This window comes from Varanus komodoensis, unplaced genomic scaffold (assembly GCF_004798865.1).
Source record: "Varanus komodoensis strain SLA01 unplaced genomic scaffold, ASM479886v1 scaffold130, whole genome shotgun sequence".
NCBI lineage: Eukaryota > Metazoa > Chordata > Lepidosauria > Squamata > Varanidae > Varanus > Varanus komodoensis.
Window position 1 is genome coordinate 412643 of NW_025335377.1, and position 27314 is coordinate 439956.

At 45.9% G+C, this 27314-nt stretch overlaps 1 protein-coding gene across 1 annotated transcript; it reads left to right on the forward strand.

Annotated features, from left to right (window-relative positions):
• The first annotated feature begins 13491 nt into the window (after positions 1-13491).
• STX4 (syntaxin 4) lies at positions 13492-26524 on the forward strand. The gene is made up of 11 exons (XM_044422577.1): positions 13492-13603; positions 17601-17711; positions 18967-19066; positions 19794-19868; positions 20052-20122; positions 20209-20317; positions 23271-23347; positions 23439-23576; positions 24145-24255; positions 24618-24752; positions 25195-26524. The coding sequence occupies exons 1-10, from the start codon at positions 13574-13576 to the stop codon at positions 24699-24701; spliced, it is 906 nt and encodes a 301-aa protein (XP_044278512.1). The 5' UTR covers positions 13492-13573; the 3' UTR covers positions 24702-24752; positions 25195-26524.
• The last annotated feature ends 790 nt before the right edge of the window (positions 26525-27314 follow it).

Consider the following 27314-nt stretch of genomic DNA (forward strand, 5'->3'; position numbering starts at 1 on the left):
ATGCAATTAAACCCGCAATTAAAATCAGCTCAGATTAATAAGTTGAACCACTTAAGGGCATAAACGACACCCCAAAAAATAACAAGTAAACAGGAGGGGGAGTTAAAACCAAACCAAAAGGGCTAAACTGCAGGTCATTTTAAAAAACCTTGATCTGGTACTGAAAACTTAGTAACATTGGCATAAGGCGGGTTTTCCAAGGGTGAGAAAACCTTCTTTCTGGAGGCCTCCCTCTGAACTTCTGATGGAGGGCACCTATGGAGAATGGCTTTGGAAAATGACCTAAGAGGCAGATACTGGGACCCTGATCACCTGAGTCTCCAGTGATAGATCAAAGAGGACTCTTGAGCTATGAACCTGATCTTGCAGGAGCAGTGCATCCCGAGGAAGCATCTTCCAACAACACCTCTTTCTAGTCTGGATTGTGATTTGGTTTATTAGCCTTCATCCAGACCATTTCTGCAGCCAGGTCTGGTTCAGTCTGTCTTGACACACACAGAGATGGAAACCAGTAGTGCAAAAGAGCAGACAACCACTGCAATGCATTTATTGAACTCTAGGATACATATGTATCTATACTGTACATGGCATAATCTCCAAATATGCAATGCCTGAAGCCTAATCAACAATAAACCTCACCAAAAAATCCACTGGAAATGATCAAATTATCATTTAAGATTCTGGCTTCTTCACTGACAATAATTTAGGGTGACTGAGTCAGTTTCAGGGTATCACAAAGACCTGCAGGGTGGTTTTCCCAACTTCTTCTTGTGAGCATAAAAGAAAAGGTGGACGAGTGCAAGCTTGAGAGTGGCACTGGCTCTGGCTCTGGCTCATCCACCTTGCAGGAAATAATGGATTCCTCTTACTGCCTCCCAAGCTTTTACTGGCCACCTCTTTTCCAAAATTCAGTGTAGATCAGACTGCCTGCCATTAAGAAAGCAAAAGAAGAAGACTCTTCATGTTGTTCAGAAGGTGCATTTATATGTTTAATGATAAACGGAAACCTGAAATTACACGGATTGCAAAGGCTATTGAAAAAACAACAGATTTGCTCTGGGAAGTAATAAAATGCATTTTTGAAAGCACAAACCTCCCATACGCCTACTGTGAGTGCCAGTGTTGGACTGGCCCTTGGAAATCTGGGTTCTAATCTCCCCTGAGCCATGAAGGTCACTGGGTGTCTTTGGCTGGGCACCTGCTGCCAGTTGAACCTACTTCACAGGGCTGTTATTAGAAGAAAAGGGAGAGCAGCAGAACCTTTCAGTTCCTTTGGGTTCTTCACAAAAGAAAAGGTAGGGATAAATGTAATGTTGTAACAACAAGAAGTAGTAATTTTATCTGAACTTCTCAGAGTGAGCCTACATTAAAATTCATGCCTCTTTGTAGTCATTGAACATAGGAAGCTGTTTTATATGCATTCAAGCTGAATTACACTCTCAACAACTTATGTACACTATTTATATTTTATTATCCTTTTAGAATTATTTGTTTTCTTCCAATTGAATTTTAAGTGGTTTTATTTCTTCTGGTTAACTTTCATGAAAACTTAGTTATAGGATGGCCAATCAGATGCTATTAATAAAGAATAAATACTGAGTTACTACATGGATCTGTTGAACCCACAAGTGTCTTTTCTTATTAAAGGAGAAAATGTTTCGGGTCTTCCCTAGGACCATTCTTGAATTTTCCCAAAATAGTGAAAAGATTTGAATTACAAAATAGTTTCTTTTACAATTCAGGAAAAGGTGTGTACATATTATTACCCAGTCCTTACTCCCCCACCAAATGATCTCTAAAAATGATGCAGTAAGGTGCCTTTTATAAAAAGACTAAAGATACAAAATATTTCTAAATAATAAAGCCCTGGGGGAAAATATTTTTAATCTACTGAGTAACATTCCTAGCAGTTATTGCTTCTGTTCCTTATTAAAATTGCAGAATGATTATATGCCCCCTAGAGAGCATCTGGGGCACCAGAGGATGCTTCCAATTCCTAGATCCAAGACTGGGAACAGAGCCCCGACCTTCACCACACCCACTGCCTCTCTGAGGCTGGACACTCATCTTAAAGAGGGGGTAGAGGGGGTGTTCAGGCACAGGAAACTGCAGAGGCCAGATTACGCCTTATCCCATGTTGTCTGCAGCCTCCTTCCCTCCCCCTCTGAAATGACCCAGCTAGATGGCTGTCGGACTAAAATGCACAGTGGCAGGAGCCTCTGCCCCTCCTCCTGCTCTGCAGGGGATCCTCACAGACTTCTGCACCCAGAGGCTTATGAGCATCGAGGTGCAAACCGTGGAATTACACTCATATTGGTCCAACGTATATTTTACTGAAAGACATTAAGGCAGGAGAAGGTAGTAACTCTTATGTCAATGCAGTTCCTCAGCCGCTGCAGCTTGCCTTTTGTGCTTGGTGGGAGCTGTCCATGGTTCTGAATTCCATCCCCAGAGCAAGTTCACCACCACGGAGCCACACAGAGAGCACCACCACTGCATTGTGGGATGCTTCTCGCCTGAGAAGTGCCACCATATTATTCTAGGGAAGAAAGCGTGCATTTGTGGCAGTAATTTAAAAATTTCCATCTAAATCCCACAAATCCCAGATTTTATCTGGCCAGGGCAGCTTATTTTATATTGTATTTTTTGGATTTTTAATGTTTATATTAATTTATTGTTGTAAGCCGCCCCGAGGCTTCGGCGAATGGGGCGGCATAAAAATGTTTTAATAAATAAATAAATAAAATATGAAAAAAATGTTGTGGGTTATCTCATTGCTGCCACCAGATGTGACAGAACAACATGTGGGTTCTTCCACCAACCCTCCTTTCTTGTTTGCAATGAACTCCGAGGCTTGAATCTATGGAATTGGTTAGACCTCTCTGCTAGGGAATGCTGCCGCAGCTGTAAAACTGTTAAGTGCTGCCATCAGAATAGACAAGAACAGGTTTAAGAAGTTCCCAGAACAGGAGCTTTTTAGGATGAATCAGATGTTTCTGAGACTACAGGCTGAAATTCCCTCTGATTGGTCATAAAACAGAAACCTAGAATATGTATGGCTCTATTTGTTCATAAAATTGTCATGTTTGTTATATTAAATTTTAAAATACAGTTTATCCAGACAATAATTACAAATGAAGAGGTAGTATAATCCTATGGCCACTGGATAGCATCCCAATGGCAACGGGATATTTTGGGCTCTGAGCTCCAATCTCAGAAAATTTCTCCAGCACCGGAGCTGGGACTCCAAGGTTGGAGCATCCTCCCTCTGCCAGTAGCTGGTGTGAAAATAACCATACTGGCTGCTTCTAGGTCGCAGCATGAGATAAGGGTTATAATGGGCCTTCCAGGAGGAGAGGATGAGATATCCTGGCAGTGCCTGTACCTCCTTCCTTCCCACTCTGAAATGCCACAGATCAGGCAGCTGAAACTTGGCTGCCTGGCTGTTTTGCAGGGTGATGGGAATGTGGAGGTGACCTTCAACTCCATATTCCCCCCATCCTGAAAAGGATGGCTGTAATGCTCTGACTTCAGAGGGTTACAGGCATCCTGACTGGGCTGCATCCTAGCTGAGCTTGCTTTAAAACACCCTAGTTAAACCGTAATTTAAAGTGTTTCAATATAAAGATATATGCACAAGCAAATAAAGTAACACAGTGTATAACTTTAGGAACAGCTTTATATTCTTAAAGCAACCTTCTCTGACATGGCACCCTCCAAGCATTATGGACCATTGGTCTCACGGCTTGAAGGGAGCTGAAATTCCAAATATCTGGAGGCTGCCAGGTTAAGGAAGACCCCCAAAACAACAAAGTCACTTTCTGTAAAGAGCATGGGAAAAAAGGATGGCTTATTTTTTCCAAAAACTGTGTGTTTTTCCCAGAGAAAAATGGAAACATCCTATTATTTTTCCCAATGGCTTCAAAATTTCCATAAACTTTACATCTCTGCCTCTGACTAGCGATGGTTATGTAAAGTAGGGTGAGCAGAAGGCCCCTGCCAGCATGGAATGAAGTTCAAGACATCTGGAGACTAACTTTCTGCCTGCCCCTGTTCCGGGACAGCCTTCCTAGCTGGCTGAGGGATGCTGAGAGTTATAGTCCAACGTATCTGGAGGGGACTGGGTTGGGGGAGGTTGTTGTAGGGCATCAGGCAGGAGTTCCTGCCTGGCCTGTTATCTGAGATCTGCTTTTAGCTGAGGACCTCGAGGACTGAACCTTGCTCCATATGCATGCAAGGCATGTCCCTTCCCACTGAGTCACAGCCCTCCTGCAGTTCCGCTTCCTTCATCCTCCTCTTTCCAGTCCATGGGATCCCTACGCTCTTTACCTCCCACTGTTCATTCCCTGATCCTGACTTATCTGGACTCCTAAAATTGGGTGAAAGAGAATAAGATGGCATAAGAATAAAGGAGGCACACAATGTAAAACTGCAGCCTCCTGGGTCATCACTCCCCTTCCTGCCCTGCCTGCTGAATGGAAGGAGCAATGACTCAGCTGGCCCATAGGCAAAGTGAAGTTTGGAGGGGGAGCACATGAACTGAACCCCTTTGAAAGATAGAATTGCAAATGGTTTTTAATCATTTTTCATGGGAGGGCAAAGAAAATTGAGGGAGGGTGGTCCTCCCAGAGATGCCTGGCTACAGGTCCATGGCTAGGTCCACAGAACATGGCCAACCGCCTCCTTTACGGCCCGCTACTGGGGCCTTCTGTGGAGTTTCATGTCATAACAACCCACTGCCCTCCTTTTTGCAGTCCCAGCTCACTTGAATCAATGTCTTTATTTCTGTTCCCAGAATTCTAATCCTGGATCTTTTTCCTTACTATGTGATATTACTTGTAACCCACAGAAGTGTAACTGAAAAGAAAAGATAGCTATAAATAAAGCATTAAAAAGAAAAGCTCTGCTTAGATCTGGGTGGCTGGCATGTGTTATGCAGGCTGTGAGAACCAGAAGAGTAGAGTCACGGTAGTGCGGCTTTCCAAACATGTCCATAAAGGTCACTAGTTCACAAGAATCGTTAGCAGCCTGCTCTCTAGGCAGGCTCCATTGGCACAAATAGAGATGTGTGTGGCATCACCCGCTAGAAGGAAAGGAAGGAAAAGCACCCTCTTCCTTCTTCCAGATTTCCAAAGCTTCTTGCCAGGCAAAGCAGCTCTATGGAAACGTGGCATAGCAAACTACTTTGGGCTTGGTGTGGGGAGCCCAGGTTCAAATCCGGCTCAGCAGGTGACTCTTTGCAGGGCGGCACAAGGCATTCTTTGCCTCAGGCAGCAAACAAGGTCCCCTCCCCTGCAATTGCATGTCCCAAAGCTGGTCCGATTGGCAGCTGAATCTTGCGCTATCACACCTCGGAGCAGCTCAGGGTGAACAGGGCAGGCTGCAGGATGCACGCAGTGTGCCGTCCCGCTACAACTTGCCACACCTCCGACTCCACTGACTCCGCTTAATCTCACTCTGCCTAATGGCACAACCAGCCCCAGCCTTCAGCAAGTGGCTGTTCCTAGGCCAGAGCCATGTAACAGGACTGTTGTGAGGATAAAATGGGGGCAAATTTGGCCCAGTGTTTCAGGACTTCAGCCTCCTTCTCAGGGTCTTTGGGGAGGGGGGAAAGAAAATAGGACAAGTGCCCAAAATCAACAGGGCTGGCTATTTTATTATTAATCTGCATGGTCTGAAATGTTGACCAGGCACTGCTCCATTTCCAGTAGGCTCCACCTTAGAGGTACCTAAAACGCCAGATGTGAGCACCCTCTGCCCTCATCAGGCACTAAGCGCTACCTCTAAAATGCCAGAGTCCACCTACTGACCCATTAAATATAATCCTCCAGCTTCACACCCTGCCAAGACTCAAGCCTTGGAGGGCTGGGATCCAAATTTGCTTCAAAGGAATTGAACCCCGTAAATATTTTCTTTAAAATGAAGTGTAACTTTCAGAGTATTAGCTCTCATTTGATGTAAAAGCAAATTTCTGGCTGCCTTGAGTGTGATGATGGGAGTGAAACTGTGGGACGGCCTGTCTCCGTGTCCTTTTCAAACAGCCAAGTCAGTTCAAAGACTGTCCCCCCAACACCCTCTGTATTTTGGTTTAAAACCTGGTGACTCTTGTGGTTTCTTGGCTGTTCAGTAGGGGAGAGAGGATGGGTCATGATTTTTTAGTCTGCCAAAAGTCAGCACATTCAGGCTTCCTGATCACTCCAGTTGGCAGAAAAGATCCACTGCCGAGAGAAAACGTGTCCCATTTCCCAACTTGCCAAGAATCATTTCCTGAAATTGAAAGAGCAGCAAAGCTTAAGGCTGGGTGCCAAAAATGCACAACTCATGCAGATGGATTGCAGTTGGATGATGGAAGGAGGTTCCTTCCAATTACGCAGGAGCAAGCTCTGTCAGCTTCAGGCAGCAGATTTGGGGGGGGGGGGGAATGAAAAGGCTTATCTTTCAATGTTTTGCAGACAAAAATAAGCAGCCCAGGGAGCAGACATCCAAGGCCTCACCCGTCCAAATGTGCAGGAAGGCCCGAACACAGCGGGGCCAGCTTATCACGTTTTGATGTAAGACAAGTGATAATATGCACTAACACTAAACAGATGATAATTTGTATTGCCCATCCCCAGGTAAGACTATAAAGTCTGGGGCCCGAAATTGTGCAACTGAACCATGCGAAATAAAGAGAAGCTGTTAACACGCCAGTCATCATATCTGCCCATCCTCACTATTTCACAGTATATGCTCTACTTTGTCTATTTTAGTCTGTTTTCATTCATTCATTTTATTTGTTTACAGTTTTTATATACCACTCTGTATCTAATAAGAATCCTGAGTTCCCAATAAAAAGGAAAAGAAAAAAGAAATGAAAATACAGAATTATTTTGCAAATTGTATCTATGTCCTCCACAGATTTAAACGTCAGGAGCATGTTTGTTCTTTTAGTTAAAGATGCACTAAAAAACAAAATTAATTGCCCCACTCAAGCTTACAAAACAATTCAAGATATTCACAAGCAACCGCAGGTTGTGCAGCAGCAGGCTCAGCTTGGACCATGAAGCCGGCTGCACCACACATGCTGCCTTCGTGTTCATACGCAGACATGTGTGTGCGTGTGTGCAGGCACACTGGGGACAAAATGCCATCCACCCCCACACGGAGCTTCTATTTACTGAGCCTGGCTTACCATTTTTAGAAGAGAAGTAATGCAGATTACCATCCAAAAACAGGCCCTCCCTGTAATACTATGGGATGCAGCAACCCTATGGCAATGGTCGTAAGCCCCAAAACCCAGACACGTACTGTCATCCAGTGCAAAACAGGAGAAGCAGCAGAGATCTTCTTCTCCCCATCTTCCTGGCCTAAATTTTTGCTAGACAGGCATTTTTGCTTGGGGCGGGGGGAGGCCAAAGGGGTACTGGCTCCTAAACTAGCCTCTCCAGTCACCTCCCCTCCAAAATGCTGCCTTCTCCCCCTCTTCCAGATGGCTTTTCTGAACGCCGAGAGCAGCTGGTGCAGTCCTTTCGGCACTGGCTGCAAGGGGGAGCGGGGAGGTTGGAGCTCTGATGAGCAGTAGCTCCAAGGTTTGACTGCTGTCTCTGAGCTGGGATCCAGGAATCCACACTATCCTTTGGCCCCTCAGAAGCTGTCTGTTGGCCATAGGATTGCTCCTTCTAACCAACCACCAGCAGAAAGAGGCACAAAATGGGGACAGACAGGTGTGAGCTGAAGGGTTTGCGTGCAGAGACGCACAACCCGCCCCAGAAAGTGCTCCTATGCAAATACTACTGCAATTTGAATTTTTTAGCCTAGGCATCAAAATCTTGGGCTGGCTGTAATTCCCAGGTTTTGGACCATCATAGCTGACAGGCAGTGGTGCTGCCATCTGCCCAGTCCATTTAAACAGCACAAGCCACTGCATGATTATTCCCTGTTTCCCTGTGCTTAGGATCCCGGCCTAAGTCTCCCTTCACAGGTAGATGTTTCCCTGCTGCAAAATGCTATTTTCCTGGCCGGCCAGCCAGCCTGCACCCTGCTTCTTCCTCCCCTCCCTCTCCCCCAAGTTAGCTGCAGGGTTCCATTCATCCCTGTTCCCGTCACGCAGCTTTGCAACCTCCTGAGTCACTGGCTGCGCTATTGACACAGACAGCCAGGGCATCCTGCCAAGGCAGTCAGCAAAGGGACTAGCCTGACGCACGCCTGGAGCTGCCAAAACTCCTTTGGTCCTCCTAGCAACAGAAAGCCAAAGCTGCTCTGCCTGCTAAGCAGCAAAAGAAAACCACCCCAAAAGCAACCACACTACCCCCCCCCCCACCAACCTAAATGTTAGCCAGAAAGGGTCATTTCCTGAAGAGTACCTTGCTGAAGTTCACTTCCTTACAGGGCCTGTTTTCTTGTGATATGAAAAAGAGATGGAGGGAGGAGAAGGGTGCACACTGGGGACTTGCAGTGTCTTTGTGAATCTGTTTATTTACAAATCGACAAGCAGACTGCTAAGACAGGGAGCACAGCTGCTAATTCTGCATCAGATTTTCAAAGAGGGCTGTTTACAGAGTAACCACACATACCAAGGTTGCAACCCACCCCTGAGTTCTTGCCAACTCCGTCTAAAACTGCTGGTTTTCTGACTCTCTTTGTGTCCCTGCTTAAAATCAAATTGCTTCAATTTTGGCCCACATCCCACCACTAAGAGAACACTGATTTTAGATCCCACCCTGCAGGCAGCTTGCTAATTAATGGCATGCGCTCTCCAGGGAGGCTTGCCTGGTGCCTATGCTGTTATCTTTTCAGCACCAGGCAAAGACCTTTTCATTTTCCGGCTCTTTTAAAAGCAGAGGGGTTTGTGTGTGTGTGTGTGTGTGTGTGTGGCTTTTTCTTAAAACAGCTCTAACTCTGCTGCTTCATTGGCTGCTTGATTTTATTGCACTGTTAATGATAGTACACTTTAATCTGAATGTTCTGTAATCTACCTCATAAAAATCTAACAGCCCTGCTGGATCAGGTAAAGGTCCATCTGGTTCAGCATCCAGTTTTCAAAGTGGCACAGCAGATGCTCTAGGAAGCCAACAAATAGGCCATAAAAGCCACTGCCTCCAAACACTACGCAGGGGTGCAGAATCCCAAGCCTTGGGGCCAAATCTGGGTCCACCCTAATCTAGTCCTCCAGGGTTTCCCAAAAATGTATGTTTTGCACTCCTGAACACACTGGTTACACATACCCTTCCCCATCCTGGTAAATGCCAGATGTGTGGGTCTGCTTGGCTGGAGAAATCTGAGAATTGTAGACCAGCACATCTGAAAGCCACCAAACTGCAGAAGGCTGCTATAATGACTGGTATCCTACGAGGGGACACTCTCATTCAGCAACTGTCATCTGTTCCCATTTTTCAGAGTGTAATTAAGAGCAGCATGAATGATTTCTGGTTGTCAGCAAAGTTACCACAGCAAACCTCACTGTTTGTTTTCTGGCTTACTTTCTGAGGGCAATCCTCCCATCTTCCTCCTGCTCCTGAATCTACTGCCAGCCATCCAATTTCATTCATAAGGTGACTCCAAACGCGCAAATTATGAGAGGACAAAAGCTTCCTGTTGTCTTTATTCATGTCATGCATAACTTCTATCTGCTTTTCTGCCACATAATATGTACAAGTCTATTCAGAAGGAAGACCTATTGTTCTCAAAGGGGATTACTCACAGATATAGGGACATGGGATTGAAGCCTCCCTCATTTTCTTCCTCTTAAACAGGGCACCCTTTCATTGAAGACAAGGAGCTCTGACCCCCTGATCATTTGGGGTGCCCTTTCCAGTATTCATTAGCAGCACCTTCAAGCCTGGCTGGGGGCAGCAATTGGAAGAGAAGAGAAGAGAAGAGAAGAGAAGAGAAGAGAAGAGAAGAGAAGAGGCAACTCATTTTCAGTTAAAAAATGGAATAAGAAATACATTTTTTTTCCTGGCTGAGGCTCCTGTAATAGCTGTCTAACAGCCAGAAATTCTGCAGCTAAAGCTTTTCCTGTCACAGCATTGCATATGCTAGGAAAAGCTTTTACTGCTGAATTTGTCACACAACTGTTAAAAGATATGGGGTAGGGGAAAGGTAAGACTGTCCTTTTTTCCAGAAGAGAAGGGGAATCCATTGTTTATTGGATCAAGCTGATTCACTTACAAGGACCTGGATCTAGCTTGGCTGTTGTCACATGCCATCAAGTCATCTCCACTTGTGGTGACCATATGAAAGAAAGTCCTCCAAAATATCCTATCCATGACAATCTGGCTCAGTTCTTCCAAATTCAAGACTGTGGATTCCTTTGCAGAGTTAATCCATTTCATATTTGGGCTTCCTTTTCTTCTTCTACCTCCAGCTATTCGTCCAAGTGATTTTGCCTTCTCATGATGGGCCCAAAACATGACATCTGCTCTCCTCATGCATAAAACAAAACAATTAATGACTCTGAGCAAGGCTACCTCAACAAACTCCTGCTCTTATTGAGCATCTGTTGATCCTCCTCACAGCCACAGTAATATTTCGGCTAGAGCAGTGATGGCGAACCTTTTAGAGACAGAGTGCCCAAACTGCAACCCAAAAACCACTTATTTATTGCAAAGTGCCAACACTACAATAAAACCTGAAAACTGAGGTTATAGTTCAGAAAAAACAACTCACAGCCAGTCCAAGCATGAATACATACATACATACATATATGCTTGGCAGCGCACTGACCGGCCATGCGAAAGCTCAGACGAGTGGCAGCTAATGAGTCACGGGTCATGACATCATTGCCGCTACTCCTTTCCGAACATGCGCATGGCCCCTACATGCGCTGTTGTACGATGCTCGGCTGCTGGGGCAATGCTGGGGCGACTTGGCTCGCGTGCTGACAGAGAGGGTTCTGCATGCCCGCTGTGGCATGCGTGCCAGAGGTTCACCACCAGTGCACTAACACTACCCTGGTGCACTCCCCTAACCCTAATATAGGGGTAAAATACCATTTTGATAAAGGCTTCCTTGAGTAGCTTTTTCTGCACAGCTCATCATTTCTGCCCATTATAAATACATTCCAACCATCAAATTCATGCCAGGACACCTCGTTTTTCTAACCCTAACCCTACTCTGGTGCACACCCCTAACCCTAATACAGGGCTTAAGTTCCATTGAAAATAGGACGAATTTGAAAAAGCCTTTCTTGTATAGCCTCTTCTGCACAGCTCAACATTTCTGCCCATTCTCAACACATTCCAACCATCAAAATCATGCCAGGACACCTTGTTTTCCTAAGTTCATGAATATTTTCTCAATAGCCTGAATTTACTTGTCCAAGCAGACCCAGAGATGGGTTCAAGTTTCTGGAATTTACTCAACTGAAATACACTGCAATTAGAGATAGTGTAATCTTATTGTCAGCATCAGTATGCTGATGATACCCAGCTCTACCTCTCGTTTTCCACCAATCCAGGTGAGGCAGTGGCTGTACTGAACCGGTGCCTGGCCGAGGTAATGGGCTGGATGAGGGCCAATAAACTGAAGCTCAATCCAGACAAGACGGAGGTCCTGTTGGTTGGCGGTTCGGGCTTCGGAGAAGGTGACCTGAACCTTGTCCTGAATGGGGTTGCACTCCCTCCTAGGGACAAGGTCCGCAGCTTGGGAGTGCTCCTCGACCCAGAGCTTTCACTTGAAGCTCAGGTGACAACAGCGGCGAGGAGCGCTTTCCTCCAGCTTCGGCTGATTCATCAGCTGCGCCCCTACCTGGAGTACGACTGCCTTGCTACAGTGACTCATGCGCTGGTGACTTCCCGTCTTGACTTCTGTAACGCGCTCTACGTGGGGCTACCCTTGAAGACGGTCCGGATACTTCAGTTGGTTCAGAATACTGCTGCCAGGCTGCTGACGGGGACTGGACGTTATGTTCACATGACTCCAGTTCTCCGTCAGCTTCACTGGCTCCCCATTGAAGTCCGGGCCCAATTCAAGGTGTTGGTAATGACCTATAAAGCCCTAAACGGCTTGGGTCCTGGTTACCTGAAGGAGCGCTTACATCCATATTTGCCCAGTCGCCCCCTGAGATCGGCGGGAGAGGCCCTTCTCCGGGAGCCCTCCGGGAGAGAAATTAGGAGGGTGGCTACTCGGAGAAGGGCTTTCTCAGCGGTGGTGCCTAAGTTATGGAATGCGCTCCCCAGAGAGGTCCGCCTGGCGCCGTCGTTATTTATTTTTCGGCGCCAGGCTAAGACCTTTTTATTTAAGCAACATTTTAAATGCTAAATACAATTGAATTTTATCTGGCCAGGGCGGCTTATTTTATAATGTGTGTTTTAATTAAGATTATTTTATATGGCTATTTTAACTGATTGTTTTATCTATGTTGTAAGCCGCCCCGAGGCTTCGGCGAATGGGGCGGCATAAAAATGTTTTAATAAATAAATAAATAAATAAATTGTCACTTGTATGTTTGGCTGATCTTCCTGATCTGTTCTGTATATGATCTCAGATTTCATTGTAATGTCTGCCTTCTGTCATTAATTGTTCTGTACCTGTGTAAGTGACAGGGAGAGTATAAAATGCTCTGTACTTGTATTGAAACCTAGCAATTGACTTTGCCTCTGCCTGGTAATGCATTATTGTTAGTGGACTGCAGGATCCCTGGGGCTTCCAACAATAAAGCAGCAGAGGTTAAAACATTTGATCTTTCCCATGAACCCTTTTATTTTCTCCTCACAAATTGAAAACCGAGATTCTGTCAGTTTCAGCAGTGCAGAAATACTACAAATAATAAATATTAAATAACCTTAAACCAAGTCAATTTCAATGGGTCCGCTCGATGTTTGACTAATTTTGGATCCAACCCTGTATTTGCAAATTTAAAATTGCCAACAGTTCAGAATTGCGGACTTTCAAAATAAACCCAGAAACAAAATTCCAAGGTCAATTTGGCAGTGCACATTTAGAGCCAATTTAAACACGAGTTACTGGACTTCTTAAGAAGGCATAATTGATCGGGTAGCAGCCAGAATACTAACGGAGCGGTCTACGCATCCTCGATACTCTATTGTGTTTAGAAGCCGACATCCGGTAGACTTCGAACGACTTCCGCAATGGCAATATTGAAGTCAAAAAAGGGGTTTTGATGTGGGGAGGGGGAGCAGAAATAATTTCCTGTGTGTTTTTAACCGTTCCTCTGTTGAACCGACTTCCGGCCGAGAAATAGGGGGACAAAGCTGGTCTTCGTGAGGACCTTCATTAGCTCGATGAATGCCTTGTAATTAATACTTCTGGTCTTCCTAGTCCTTCCTATTCCCACACTGAGGGAGCGAGGGGAGGAAAGGGAGATAGGGACACGTAAAAGGCGGGAGCTGAGCGCGCATGCGTATTAAGACCCGGTAGACTGCTCACTTTCCTCTGGGGGAGGGACTGTTTTCATTACATGCCCTCCCAATCCGAGAAGGGGGAAGAAAACAGAGGGCGGAGAAACCGCCAGGCAGGGCGCGCGCCTGCGTAGTCTCGCGCGTCCGCTCCATTCGAATCGCCCTCCCCGCTCCCCTGTATCCTTTCCCCCCTGCGCGCCGCTTCGGGCTGGGGTGCGAAAACCAGAGCAGGGATGCGGGACCGGACGCGCGAGCTCAGAGAGGTGAGGAACGTTCCCCTTCGCTTCGCGCGGCTGGCCACGCCCACCAGGGCCTGGCTTGCTCCGCCCCTTTGCTGCCTTCGGCGCCGCACTTGCTTGGTTTCGGCCCCCCCAGTTTTTCGCCTTTTAGGCTCTTCTTTTGTTCTTCCCCCCCTCTGCAGCTTTACCTGCTCTTCAGTTCACCCCCCTCCGCTTTCCTGCTTCATACTGGCGTAGAGGTTCTCCTTCAGAACCCAAGTCGGCCCCCCTCACCTTCCCCAACCCGGCGCCCTCCGGGCTGCCCGGAGCGTCGAGATTTCCAGTTCCCCTGAAGCAATCAATCCCTTCCCCGGTGCCAGCTTTTCCCTCCTTCCACCAACCCCTCCCTTGCTAGGAGCTCCAATTTTAGCTTGCTTTTAGCAGACCCTGCAATCCTCCCCAGGACGGATGCCTCTCGCAACCCATGGCAGGAAAAGCTTTGCCCAGCCTGTATTTTCCGTCCAAGCTTCAGGCAGCCGGCTGGACTTCGTTTCGCTGTCACGCCGCTGCTTTTGCCACCCTTCCCTGTGTGACTCTGGTGTGTCTCCTCCCCGGTTCTGCTCCCTTTACAGATGGCCCCCGAGCCCCATGAGATCTACCCCAAGAATGTTTCTCACCAAACTGCTCCCAGTGCCTCCCCCCGCACGTGCTTTCACGTCTCATATGTTCCCCAGCCCACCATAGCAGAACAGGCTTCGCGTCGCCCCCCACTCCATTTCCCCCTTCCCTTGCTCTCCCAGTAAAAGCTTGCTTCCTTGCCTTCAGTATCGGTGTTTAATTTTTTTAAAAATCCCGAAAAGGGCTTTGGGTCCTGGGGATTTGCAGAAGAGAGTTGGAGGTGCAAACTGTGGCCAAGGCAAAATTGCATCCAGAACGAGAGGTTCCAGCGATCCGCCGAGGTGCGGGTTGCGGGGAGCTCTCGCCATGGGTCGCCGCGGCCCAGCCTAACCTGGCCGCCCTGAAATCTTGGGAGCAAGGTCAGGGTGGGGAAAAGAGGCCATCAATATAAAATAACCCATGTTATGTTAAGGGTTTGCCTCCTGTGGGATTGCAAAAGGGAGCCCTGGCTATTGGGTGGTATAAAAATAAATAAACCGGGTGAGAGAGAGCCCAACTTGTTTCTGTTCCAGGGTTTGAGCAAGGTTTGCAGATGTGTTCCTACAAAAACAATCTTTCCTTTATTTCTAAGTGGTGTTCTGGATAGTTCTGGCAGGCACCCCAGCCAATGCTAAGTCTGTCTTCTGTTATCTTGCTTTACAAAATGTAGCCAATCCTTCAGGATGTCTTCACCTCTGAATATCAATCTTTTTAAAATGTTCGTGTCTGCCCCCTATGGATGTTCTACAACATGAGCCAATACTTTAAAAATGTATTTTCTTTGACTTTATCTGTAAGCCTTCATAATTGCCTGTGGTGTCTTCTAGAAAAGAGGCCATGGTGGTTCCATACTAAGATACAAACTACCTTTTGTTTTGTTTTTCTTCCAGTTTGTAGCCAGTCAGTTAAATTTTCCACAGGGAGGGAGTTGGCGTTTCTGCAATGCAGACACCATTCTGTGGTCTTCAGCCTCAGCCCCACTGAATCATAACCTGTGGTTAAAGTTTAACTGACTACAGCTGGTAGCCCGAATTAAATTGGAGTAACATTTCTGCCACCTGCCTAGATGCATTTTGATAAAGCAAGCTGGTGGCCTTTGAAAGTTTATGCCGCAATTAAGTCTGGCAGTGTTGAAGGTGCTATTGCAGTTCTTGATGTCTTTACAAGCCGCTGCTGGGTTTGTTCTGTGTTTTTATGTTTCAATTGTGTAAATATCTTCATTTCCATTATTGTTTTATGGGAACTGCCTTATGTGCTTCTTTGGGAAGGCAGGTATGCGTATCATGATTACGAAGGCTGATGTTCTTCAACATTGCACTGTATTTTAGGCATGCTTTTGGTTAAGTGCCTTGTTAGGACCGCTCAACAAGGGCCAGCCCTGTGCCTCTGTCGGAATGGAGGAGATGATCACCCTGAACTTGGGAATAGCTCGAAGGGGTGCAGTGTTCCAGTGATGCTTTTCCCCCAAGCTGACATCCCAGATAGAAGAACGCAACTTTCAAACATTGTGCTTGCATGCATAGGATAAGGGAATATGTAAGGACCTGAAGCCCCATCACCAACCACTGAAAACCTTATTCACCCCTTTTCTGGCCTTTGATATTTCATCAGGCATTGATGATGCACTTACAAGCATATCTTACCAACCACAAGAGCTAGGATTTTTTCAGTTGATTTAATAAAAAGTATTCTTGGGATGCCACATTTTAAGGTTTTCTGTGATCCAGCAGAAATCTGGTTTATACTCAGGCTTATATTTAAGACAGGTTTCATCCATCTAAGCTGGGGAAACAAAAATACTCCTTACTGCTTACAGATAAGACATTTAAATCCAAGGGAGTTGAAGCAAAATACAGATATAAAGTACAAAGGTATTACACCATACAAACAACAGCTTCTCTGGTACAGGACTTAGTCCCAGATATCTCACTTGTTGTATGTACTAGTATCTGTACCTAGTCAAATAGTAACACGTAGCTTTCTAGTTTATATTAAATTAAGAGAGTGCAGCAAGAATGCTTACTGAAGCTCTCAGTGCCCAGCTCATCTTCCTATTTTCCTTTTACATGGAATGACATAAATACAAACCAGTGAGGGGACATGTAGTTTTGATGTTTCATAAATCACAGTTGCCATCTTGGGTTCCACACAGGAAAACGGACAGCATGGCCATTATTTCAACCTGAAAGTCACTGACAACCATAAGTCTACAACTTCTATGTAGTTCTGCATCCTATTATTACAGTCTACAGTAATGGATACAATTACCTAATCCACCAGCAAGTTTTTCATGTACAGTCATGTTCAGTATAGGCATCTTGCAATAGCCCTTGAAGACAGTCCGGATACTTCAGATGGTGCAAAATAGAGCAGCCAGGTTGCTGATGGGAACTGGGCGTTATTCTCACATAACCCCAGTCCTCTAACAGCTTCACTGGCTCCCCATCGAAGTCCGGGCTCAATCCAAGGTGCTGGTTATCACCTACTGGGACCTGAATACCTAAAGGAACACCTCCTTCCATATTTGCCCTCCCGCCCCCTGAGATCGGCAGCAGAGGCCCTCCTCCAGGAACCCTCTGGGAAAGATATTGGGAGGCTAAGTACCCGGAGGAGGGCCTTCTCTGCGGTGGTGCCCCACCTATAGAATGTGCTCCCCAGAGAGGTCCGCCTGGTGCCGTCGTTATTTGTTTTTCAGCGCCAGGCTAAGACCTTTTTATTTAAACAATATTTTAACAACTTTTAATATCATCTATAGGTTTTAATTTGCAGCCAGGGTGAATCTGGATTTTATATGCACTATTTGTATTATGTTTGTTTATTTTATGTAAGCCGTCCCGAGGCTCATGCGATGGGATGGCATACAAAAATTCTAAATAAATAAATAATAAATAAATAAATACTTTGACATCTTCTCAACCTTACCTTGCCAATGGAAAAACCGCCCACTATTCACAAATTTCTGTAGATTGCAGGAAGCTAGTAGACATAGTAGCTGGGGGAAGATCAGGACACGAAAGTACCGGGTGCAGTACTGTTTTGTCCATTCTTAATGACCGTTAGCTCAGTACCAGGTCAGCTTATGCTATGTCAGGATTTTAGGCAACCTTGAAATAATAGGATTTATTTGCTCCTGTACAGCAGTGGATAAAACATTTAACACTGTGTAAAATGAAATGAGTCATATTTTTGTTTTAAACCTTCATAGTTAGCTGTTCTGGTATCACTTTTTTAAAGGTGAAGAAATGAATAAAATTGTTTGTTGCAAAATCAATGCATTTCGCATCTCAGCTTCTCCTCTGTACCTTTTCCTGTAGCACATGAACAGCGCATGCTTTCCTGGGCGCATGGATCTCCTTACTCTTCATTTCTCTCTCTCTCCACACAGAAAGAGGATGACTCGGACAGCGAAGGAGCCGAACATGTGGCGCTTGTCATGCACCCAGGATCAGCGAAACTCGGTGACTTTCCAGATCCCAATGACACATTCTTTCAAATGGTACGATATCTTTCTGAGCAGTGATGAAGTTGACAGTTCTTTTGCCTTGCATGAGTGTTCATAAATACATGCGTGCACAGTCATCAGTGCAAGACTATTTTCACCCGCCCGCCAAACCTCAGCCTCTGACCGTTTCTCTCGCCCTACTTTTCATTCTCAAACTACCCATTCTGTGCTGCTAGTCTAGGCGGGCACGAGGGTTACCCCTTCCACCCACATGCCAAAGGTCGAGGGCAAATAACAAGGTGCTTGTCTTCAGGACCCTTTGTGGCCTGGGACTGGTATCCCTGAGGGATCTCCTGCCTCCTGATCAGCCTGTCTGTAAGCTAACATCTTTAGGGGCTCTTCTGCTGGTGCCCACGCCCCCAGCTGAGGTAAGGGAAGTTGAGACACAAGAAACCTCCTTAATGTCAGTGTCCCAGCTGTGGCACATGCTCCCCACACAGGGTTCCCAGTGCCTCATTATCTTTCTAATGCCAGAAAAATCTTGTTTAAAAAATTTCTCACTCCCTCTGACATTGGTTTGATGCCGATTTTATATCCTATTTGTATTTTGCATGTAGTTCTATTGTTCTTGTTTTTTGAGCCTTGAATCTGATATTTAATATGCTATAAGCTGCTCTGGGTAAAATAGTCGCATATAAGGGTAGCATATAAGGTTTTTTATAGCAAGATAAAAGGATTGGAAAGAGGTTGCATTCCAGCACCTGATATCTCGTTGTGGAAACCTAGACTACATTGGTTTTGCCTGCACGCAATGGCGTTTGCTTACAATTCTTGAGGATGCAAGTCACTCAATATGTTTCTTCGGTCTTTTAGAATCATTAAATAATACTTTTTTCTTACATAAATTGATCTAGTTCAGTCAGTTGGCTATGCCAGTTTGCTCTGTTAATATGTAAACAGCAGCAGAGGGGAGTGTGCTTTCCAAGCCACAGAGATCCTTCTTCATTGGCAGTTCTTTTGTATGGTGGAGCTATGGAGCCTCTGCTTTGGAAGGGAGTGTTATTAATAAGCACTTCAACGAAAAATTGATCAGGGTAAATAAAAGAATGTTTGTTTTTAATACATTATTTATTACACACACACACACACACACACACACACACACACACACACACACACACAATTTATTCTGCATTCTCTATGAAGGGGTCATTATCATTTCAGTTGGATATCCCCAGTAGCCAAAAATCTTTAAGTGGTTTGCAAAAGATCCATTACATGGAACTGACCATTCTCACCGCCTTTTCAGACTAGTAATATTCGTCAGTCCTTGAAGACTTTGGAAAGCAAAGTGAACGAACTAGAGAGGCGCCAGACGACAATTTTGGCCACGCCGCTCCCAGAGGATCGTAAGTTTGCAGGAGGTGGTGGAGTGGCTGGTAAAACAGAGACTATGAACTAGGAAAAGGTACACCTAGAGAGAAGTGCTCTGGGAAATAATGGACAGAGAATGTCTGGGGAAAGACTGAGCTCTTGGGGCAGGGTTAACAGGTACTGAAATGTCATGAGTTAGACAACTGCAGAACTACCTTGATACATAGTATAGTGTGCCTTTAGTGCATGTTATTTCTCATTAGTTCTCTACATGTCTGTCCTGCCTTGTTCTGCAAAACTCAAGGCAATGTATGTAGAATTCATAGGAAGTGTCTCACCCAGGGACTGACCAGACCAAGACCTGCTTAGCTTTATGGCATCTTGCAGGGTTACTTAGGCAATGTGGAGGATAGATCCCTGTTCCAAGGTAAGAAGGGGCCAGCTAGGGGGGAACACTTTTTTACTTTCTTAAAGCATAAATTAGGAATGGGTTTCAAGAAGATAAAACAGGCCACACAGAGAAGGTAGGCATGGGTAGGGATTTGAAGGGGGTAGGCCAATATTAGTACATGCTCAAAAAAGAAGAAAATGAGACAGGAAACTTAATGCAGGAAAAATGAAAAACTGAGCAAAACTGACATATTCATCCAGTCCTAGCATATGTAAACACACACACATCTTTTAAAAAGTCACCTGCACATGCAACCTAATCCTCCTATGGCCCAATGCAGGCCCTTGAATTTTTAACCGTGTGTTTTCCAGGCATGAAAGAAGATCTTCAAAGGCTACGTGAAGAGATCAGGGAGTTGGCAAAGGACATCCGGAGTCATCTGAAGAGTAAGTGTGGGTAGAGGATTCAGCTTCAGCAGGAGAAAGGGAGAGAGCAGCGTGTCAGACCTCCTTGTCTCTGCCCTTCAGCTTAGTGGGGGTCTTTCTATGGGCTGCAGTTAAGACCTTTGATTTCTGTCGCCAAGAGAAAGCAATGTTTCCTAACCGTGGCCCTTGGGTTCTTTCATGTAGAAATTGAGCCCAAGAAGGATGGAGAAGACGAGAACAAGAATTCGGTCAACACCCGTATGAAGAGGACCCAGGTGAGGGACAGCCAAACTAATTGGTAGGGAGCTGGTGAGGGGGCACGAGGGGTGTGCGTAACTCTTTATTTACATTTCTGCCTCAGCATGGAATCCTGTCGCAGCAATTTCTGGATCTTATCAACAAGTGCAACTCCACACAGTCAGAGTACAGAGACCGGAATATGGAGCGCATCAGGAGACAGCTGCAGATTAGTAAGTTATGCTTTCCATAAGCTAGTGCCTTCTTTAGTGCTAACCTGGTCACCTGTTACTGCAAGGCTGCTATTCACTAGAGCTGCCCCAGAACTCACAAGAACAAGTGATGGCGCCACTTACAGAGTAGACTGCAAGACTGCGATTTGTCCAAAGCCAAAGCCTTCTGGATTGCTTTATGGCCGAGTTGCCCGAGTCCATACAGGATGTCCTTAACTCCGCCACACTGTTGTTGTCTGGAAACGGATTTTCAGAAAAACACAAGCTATGCCATTCATTTTGCTAACCAGGGCATCTGTGTTCACGCCATCTAGCACATCTTCTAATTCCCGAAATTAATTTCTAGTCTTTAAAGAAGGCAGATTGATAATGTGGGCTTCCAGTAACACGGGCTGTGAATTTCTTTCATCTTTCTTTTCATGGCTGAAAACTTGATGAGCAGAATGTTTAAGATGTAAAACTCCGAATGGAGCAGTTTATTTGGCTTTTTCTTAAAAGTACACAGCTTTGGCGTAAGCAACATACAGCAGCATAGCTATTGGGGGTTGTGCTGTTACTATGTATGAGAAAAGGAAGTGTGAACAGTTCAAGGCGCGTTCACACTTCCTTTTCTCTTGCAAAGTAAGAGCAATTTCCAGACTCATGACTTCTGATTTTATACAGGGACATCTGTATAAAATCCTTGCCAGCTGACTCCTCCCTGTTGTAAGTTTGCAGCTATAACTACTGACCAAAGACAGACCAAAGCTGCTCGCATCGTGAGGGTGCATTTGCCACCATGTGGAGCCTCAGTCTAACTGTAATCCTGTATTGGACTTCATTAAATTTAACAATTAATTGGTTTTATCCTTGTTTTTACTACTATTTTAGGTGCAGTGTGCTGTGTGTTATGGCTTTGTTCTTGGTTTTCTGCTCCTTGTAAGCTGTCCAGAGGCTTTTTAGTAATGGACAGCATAGAAAAAGTTTCAATAAATAAAATTAGTAAAGCTCAGGAGAGGACAAAGGAATAGTGGACAATTAGCAGTAGCCAAGAACATTGGTGGCTTCTCTGAGGAAGAGAATTTCTCCATTTTTCCTTTTATAACTTTTTTCAAAAGTGGGGTTAACAAACATGGGGATTCAGTTTGGGATGTGAATCAGGAGGAGGTACAAGTCCCAGAAGGTAGATCAGATGTATAATTTCTAACTTAGTACTATGAGATCTCATGAAATCAAGGGATCTGGTTTTTCTAAAGGTTGGCTGCATTCCAGGTTGTTATCCTGATGAAATACAAGGGGTTTCTGGGAAACTAGCAGAACAGAACTGGAAGTGGTTTAGACTGCAGTGGGAGTGAAGGGTTGGTACAGCCTTGCCTGTATAGTCATTTCCCCCACAACCACTGTTAAAAAAAATCTTGAAACCTTTTTGTTTCGCCTTTGAACATGCACTTTTATAAAAAGCCTCGGTGACGTGCTCCTACTTGTATGCTAGCCAAGTCATCTTCCTGTGCAGCCTGATAGTGATTATCTGTCATGCTCTAAAGGAAAATGACCTTGAAAGCCAAGAGATTTGGAAGGTAAACTGCACAAACACATTTAGCTTGGGCTTTTGCAGTCAAATGAAAGGAGGTTGGATTTTGAGGAGTTTTAGCCAGCCCCAAAATGTGCAGAATAAACCATTGTTGAAATTCCTGACAGTTTGCTTGTGTTAGTCTCTCAACAGTAAATAATAATGACTTGTCCTCAAATGATAATGAGGTGGATATAAAGAGTCCTTCAGTCCTGTTGCCCCAGCCTTCAGATGAATTTGGAAGCACAAAGGATACAATATGTGCATTATGTTGTTCTAACCCTAACCCAGTGATGGTGAACCTTTTAGAGACCGAGTGCCCAAACTGCAACTCAAAACCCACTTATTTATCACAAAGTGCCAACACTGCAATAAAACCTGAATACTGAGGTTTTAGTTTAGAAAACACAACTCACAGCCAGTCCAAGCAAATATATACATATCCTTGGCAGTGCACTGACTGGCCATGTGAAAGCTTGGACGGGTCGTGGCTAATAAGTTGTGGCTTGTGATGTCATCGCCTGGCGCCACTACTCCTTTCCGAGCATGCGCATGGTCCCTATATAATAATAATGTTATAATAATAATAATAATAATAATATATGCGCTGTCATCTGATGCTCGGCTGCTGGGGCGATGTTGAGGCGACTTGGCTTGCGTGCAGACAGAGAGGGCTCTGTGTACCCGCTGTGGCACTTGTGCCACAGGTTCGCCACCACTGGTGTCAATTCTAAGCTGAACATCGGCAAAGGGACAGCTTTGTTTAGAAGAAAAGAACCGGATATCCCAATTGTTTTCCTTCCATGAGCAGATTCGTAATGGTTGCCAAGCTTATCTGGAAGACATCTTGCACACCACTTGCAGGAGAGCGTTGGGTGCCTTTAGTCTAGGGCACACATTCCATTAATTTGGGGCAAGTGGGCCGACCATGTTGGCGGACCCTCATGGGAATGTCCCACTGTGCAATGGATGCAAAGGGGCTCCTTGCAGCAGATCTGTTGGTTTGAAAACCTCTTCAGTCCCCTAAAATGATGTAAAAGAAAGCTGTCCCAATATAACCACCACAGAATATTTTTCTCTGTCTGCCCAGGATTGAGGCCTGGGCATAGAATGGCAGCTCCCTGCATGTTTTTCTTTCAGTGATGCCGTGTGCCACTAGAGGGCACTGTGGCGCCAGCCCAGAGTGGCTGCTGGGTTCTGCCTGGGGAAGTGTCAGGCTGGTGCCTCCAAGCCTGCAGATACCGGACCTTGGTATTCTGTCCCCTGTTCCAGGGTAGGACTGGTGTGGTAAGGCATCGTGTAGAGAGAACGAGGGCAAGAAGTGTGGATTTAGTTCGCAGCTCTGACAGGAGAACGGAGAAATGCTTGTTCCATGCTGAGGTTGTGTCCTTCATTCCTCTTCAGCCGGCAGTGGGGTGGTATCCGATGAGCAGCTGGACCAGATGCTGGAGAGTGGCCAGACGGAGGTGTTTGTCTCTAACGTGAGTATCCGAAGGTGGGCCCTTGAGAGGGTGGCAGTAAGAGGGTTGGTGGGTCTGAGCGTACTTAATGCCCTGTGCCGCCTCCATGCAGATCATGAAGGACACCCAGGTGACAAAGCAGGCTCTGAACGAAATCGAGACACGGCACAGTGAAATCCTCAAGCTGGAGCGCAGCATTCAGGAGCTGCATGAAATGTTCATGTACCTGGCCACGCAGGTGGAGCTGCAGGTAGGAAGCAGGGAGGGTAAAATGGAAGGGGCTGATTCAGGAAGCGCCTTTACCCTGAGTGTAGCCATTGGACCGTTGTGCTCAGCATTGGCTGCCCTGACAATAAGTGTGTGCCTGGGATTTCAGACAGGGGTCTTTTACTGCTCCGCTTAAAGATCCTGGATGTTCCTGGGATCTTTTGCCTTCAAAATCCGTGTTCTACCGCTTCTCCATTCTCCCTGCTCTGGTATGAAAGGGCCAGCTTTTGATTCTCCCTTTTTTCCTTGAGGATAAGTACTATACTGGGGTCCCTAAAGTTTGAGAAAACACATCTTCTGATGTGTATGCACATGTTTATTTTCCTCTTTTTCTGTATTGGATGACTTCAGTTTTGTTGACCTTATTCTCTGCCTTCACTCCTGATGGCTGTGCGCAGGCCCGCCCATGGGGGAACTGCTTGGCCCCTTCATCTTTCCTTGGCCACCTCTTCTTGCCTCTGTGCCAGGTGTCCTACCGTCTCACCATCACCCTTCAGTTCAGAGGTCTCTCCTTACCTGAAGTTCACCACCTCCCCTTTGACTGCATTTAGGGAGAGACTATTGATCGGATAGAGAAGAACATTTTGGACTCAGAGGACTATGTCAAGAAAGGACAGCAGCATCTGCATACAGCCCAGGAAAACCAGAAGAAAGCTCGCAAGGTAAACGGCCAATGCCCTCAGCATGTGGTGTTTCCAAGCTTGGTGTGTGTGACGCTTGCTCAGCTTCTGCCATGCAAGGACTAAACGAAACACCCTGGAGGTCTCCACCTCCACTTAAGGGGAAAAAACCAATTTTCCAATCTTTATGGTCCAGAGAACTTCTGAGATAGGTGGCCAGTGCCTGCTGAAGTCTCCAAAGCTGGAGGAGGGAGGGAACATTCAGCAAGGTGTGTTGTGGCCAGTTTCGGAGCTTGTGAGTGTCCCTTGTTCTTTTCATCTGTGGCTAGGAGAAGGATAATAAATATAGCAGGTTGCAGTCAGTCTTTGTAATTTCTTGCCTGTTCTTTTTTGGGGCTCTGTAGAAGAAGTTCATGATTGCCATCTGCCTGTCGGTTACACTGGTCATCATTGCCGCCATCATTGGTCTATCCTTCGGTTTTGGCTAGAAGATCCCCGGTTGTGTCTCTCCCTTCACGCTGCATTGTTGGAGCCTGGTGGTGAGTGCCGGGGGTCTGGGCAGAAAGGGAAGAAGCAGCTAGTTGGGGCCGGGTTGACCCAAGGTGCAGCCTTGAGCAGAGGCCTGGTAACCAGGCCAAATGGGCCTCTTGGGGTCCTCTCTCTGATAACTGTTGCGACATCTTGCTGTGGCTCCCACGCTCTTTTGCAACAGGCAGTCCCACCCGCTGGATCCATTTCAGCCAGCTCTGAACTGACCCAGCAAAGCCAGAGACACTGTCCACAGCTAATGGAGGAATGTGTCACTGTTCGTATGAGTGTATTTTGCTTCTTGCCAAGGCTGAAACATGTTGGAGGGGACTGTTACGCTGAGTAGAGGCTGACTTGGGGAATGGGATGGCTGCCCTGCTAGGTGGAAGTAGGGTGTGAGGAGCTGTGATCTGGCCCCTTCCCTTGTGAGTTTTGGATTTCCTTCCTCTACAGGGTTTCTTTCTGGCTTCATCACTGTTCTGGAACTGATATCCCCTGCTGGGGAGGCCTTTGCACTGATAGATGGCTGGTGGAAATGCCTCCTGCCTTCCTGAAAGCACATGCTGCCTATGGCTGCCGCCTCTTCTGTTCCCTGGAATCAAGGATCCCCCAGCATTTTCCCTGCATCCCAAACTGATGCTTCTGAACTCTCCTGATTGAAAGCAAGCCCTGCACTGTATTGGTTTTGGCCTTTCTAGCTTATTCCTTTTTTAACCATTTGTAGCATCTTGGGTTGTGTGTGCGCCTTTCTTCCCCAGTGAATTCTGCCTGGTCTTACCTGCTTTCAAAGGATCATTTCTTGGTCCCTTTATGGACTCAGCTGTACTTCTCATCCCCACCCCTGTGAATTCAAGGCAGAGCATCACCTGGAGCAGTCTTAGGTTTCCCTTCCTGATCACAGCAGTCGTTACCTTTTCCAATTCTTTTCTAGGCCCTGCCCATGTTTGCCCTAGTTCTTTATCACACATCCTGCCATCTTTTTAAAGCTTCCCTCTTTCCACACTGAATGTCAGTTGTCTTAACTAGGAAGCAAAGGGACAGGTGGATATTCTGCAGAATGTCGGGGTGGGTCTTCGTCCTCCACACCACATACCCAGCTCTGAGTGCCTATTAGGGGAGGCAGCAGCAGACCTAAATCTGACGGTTCCTGGCTACTGCCATCATGCTGGACTGGCCTATGGGATTTTTGTTTGTTTCTGTGGCCTTTGAAAAGGGTTGTGGGGTCTCATTTGGTTGAAGCCAAGGCCTGCGGACCAGGTTTTGCCCATTTTGGCAAAACTCTTTTCCTGTTGCCTTCAGTTTTAAAGGTGAATCTTTGTATCTCTGTCCTCTCAGTGTTGACCCTCTCCTGTGTGCCTTAAGAGTTGCATGCCCAGCACTTGGGGAGCCTGTGTATTATCTTCCTGTCTCCTTCAGGGGTTTTTTAAGTCCCCCTTGTAAAGTTGAGAGCTACCCCAGTGCCAGCACTGAAAGGACCAGGACAAAGTGGCTTTGCTCTTTTGGGAAAGCAGGTCCACAGGGCTAGGTGGTATCGAGTCTGCAGTGTGGCTGCCCTCAGTTCTGGTTGAATTGGATGTGGAATTCACAGAGGAAACAAAAGCCAAGACCTTTGGGCTTTGTTCCTGAAAATTTGATACTGTACTACTTTAAGAAAGAAAACTATCTAAATCAAAGCATTGAACAAAATGTTCTGGTTGCCTTGGAGATTGAATGTATTACAAAGAAAAGTAGCCTGACTCAAATTATTTTGTAATATAAAAATAAAAGCACTTTTTACAACATCTACAAAGCCGTGGTCTCACTGTTGTCTGTAGTGCTTAATTACCCCCAAGCTTGGAAGCTTTGACCGGAAACTGGTGGGCAGAAGCTGTGAGCTCAGTGAGCAATAAGACAGGGTTGCCGCTCACCACTGATGTTTTGCTGCCTCATGGATTCCAGGCCTTGGCCGGCATATTAGAAACCATTTCTGGGCCTGAGGCCTAGTATGAGCTAAGCTCAGTTTGATAACTCTGCGCAGCCTGTTCCATCCCAGGCTGGCATTGTCTCAAACCCCCGAAGAAATGTTTCAGAGGTAGTTTGTTCTCTCCTGTGCTGCAGGGGAAAATAGCCACTGGCAGATACAAATGTTTCAGACCTGAGGAAGAGGAGGTTTTCTTACATTACAGACTTTTCTTGAATAGGGGTTTCAAATTTTGCCTTAAACCAGATCTCCCACAATATAAGCTCCAGATAGAACAAAGTTCTCTAACAGCTGCTTCATTCCACTGTGTTCCCTGCATCCAACGGGAAGGGATGAGGGATGGTACTGTATGAGACTTTTGAGATGCAAAGGAAAGTTACATATTTTGGGGCACGTTGTTACATTTTCTTCGGAACCTCCAGGAAGTGTCATCCATTTGCAGCATCAAGGGGCCATCAGATCCAAAAGGAAAGCTACAACGCTCTAGTAAATGCACTAAGGCTTGGTAGTGAGCACAGAGGTTTCCAATACATGTTCTAAGATTCAGAAGAGAGGAACCTAATTTCACAGTATAACCTCCACCATCCCAAATCATAAATCAGTCATGATGAGA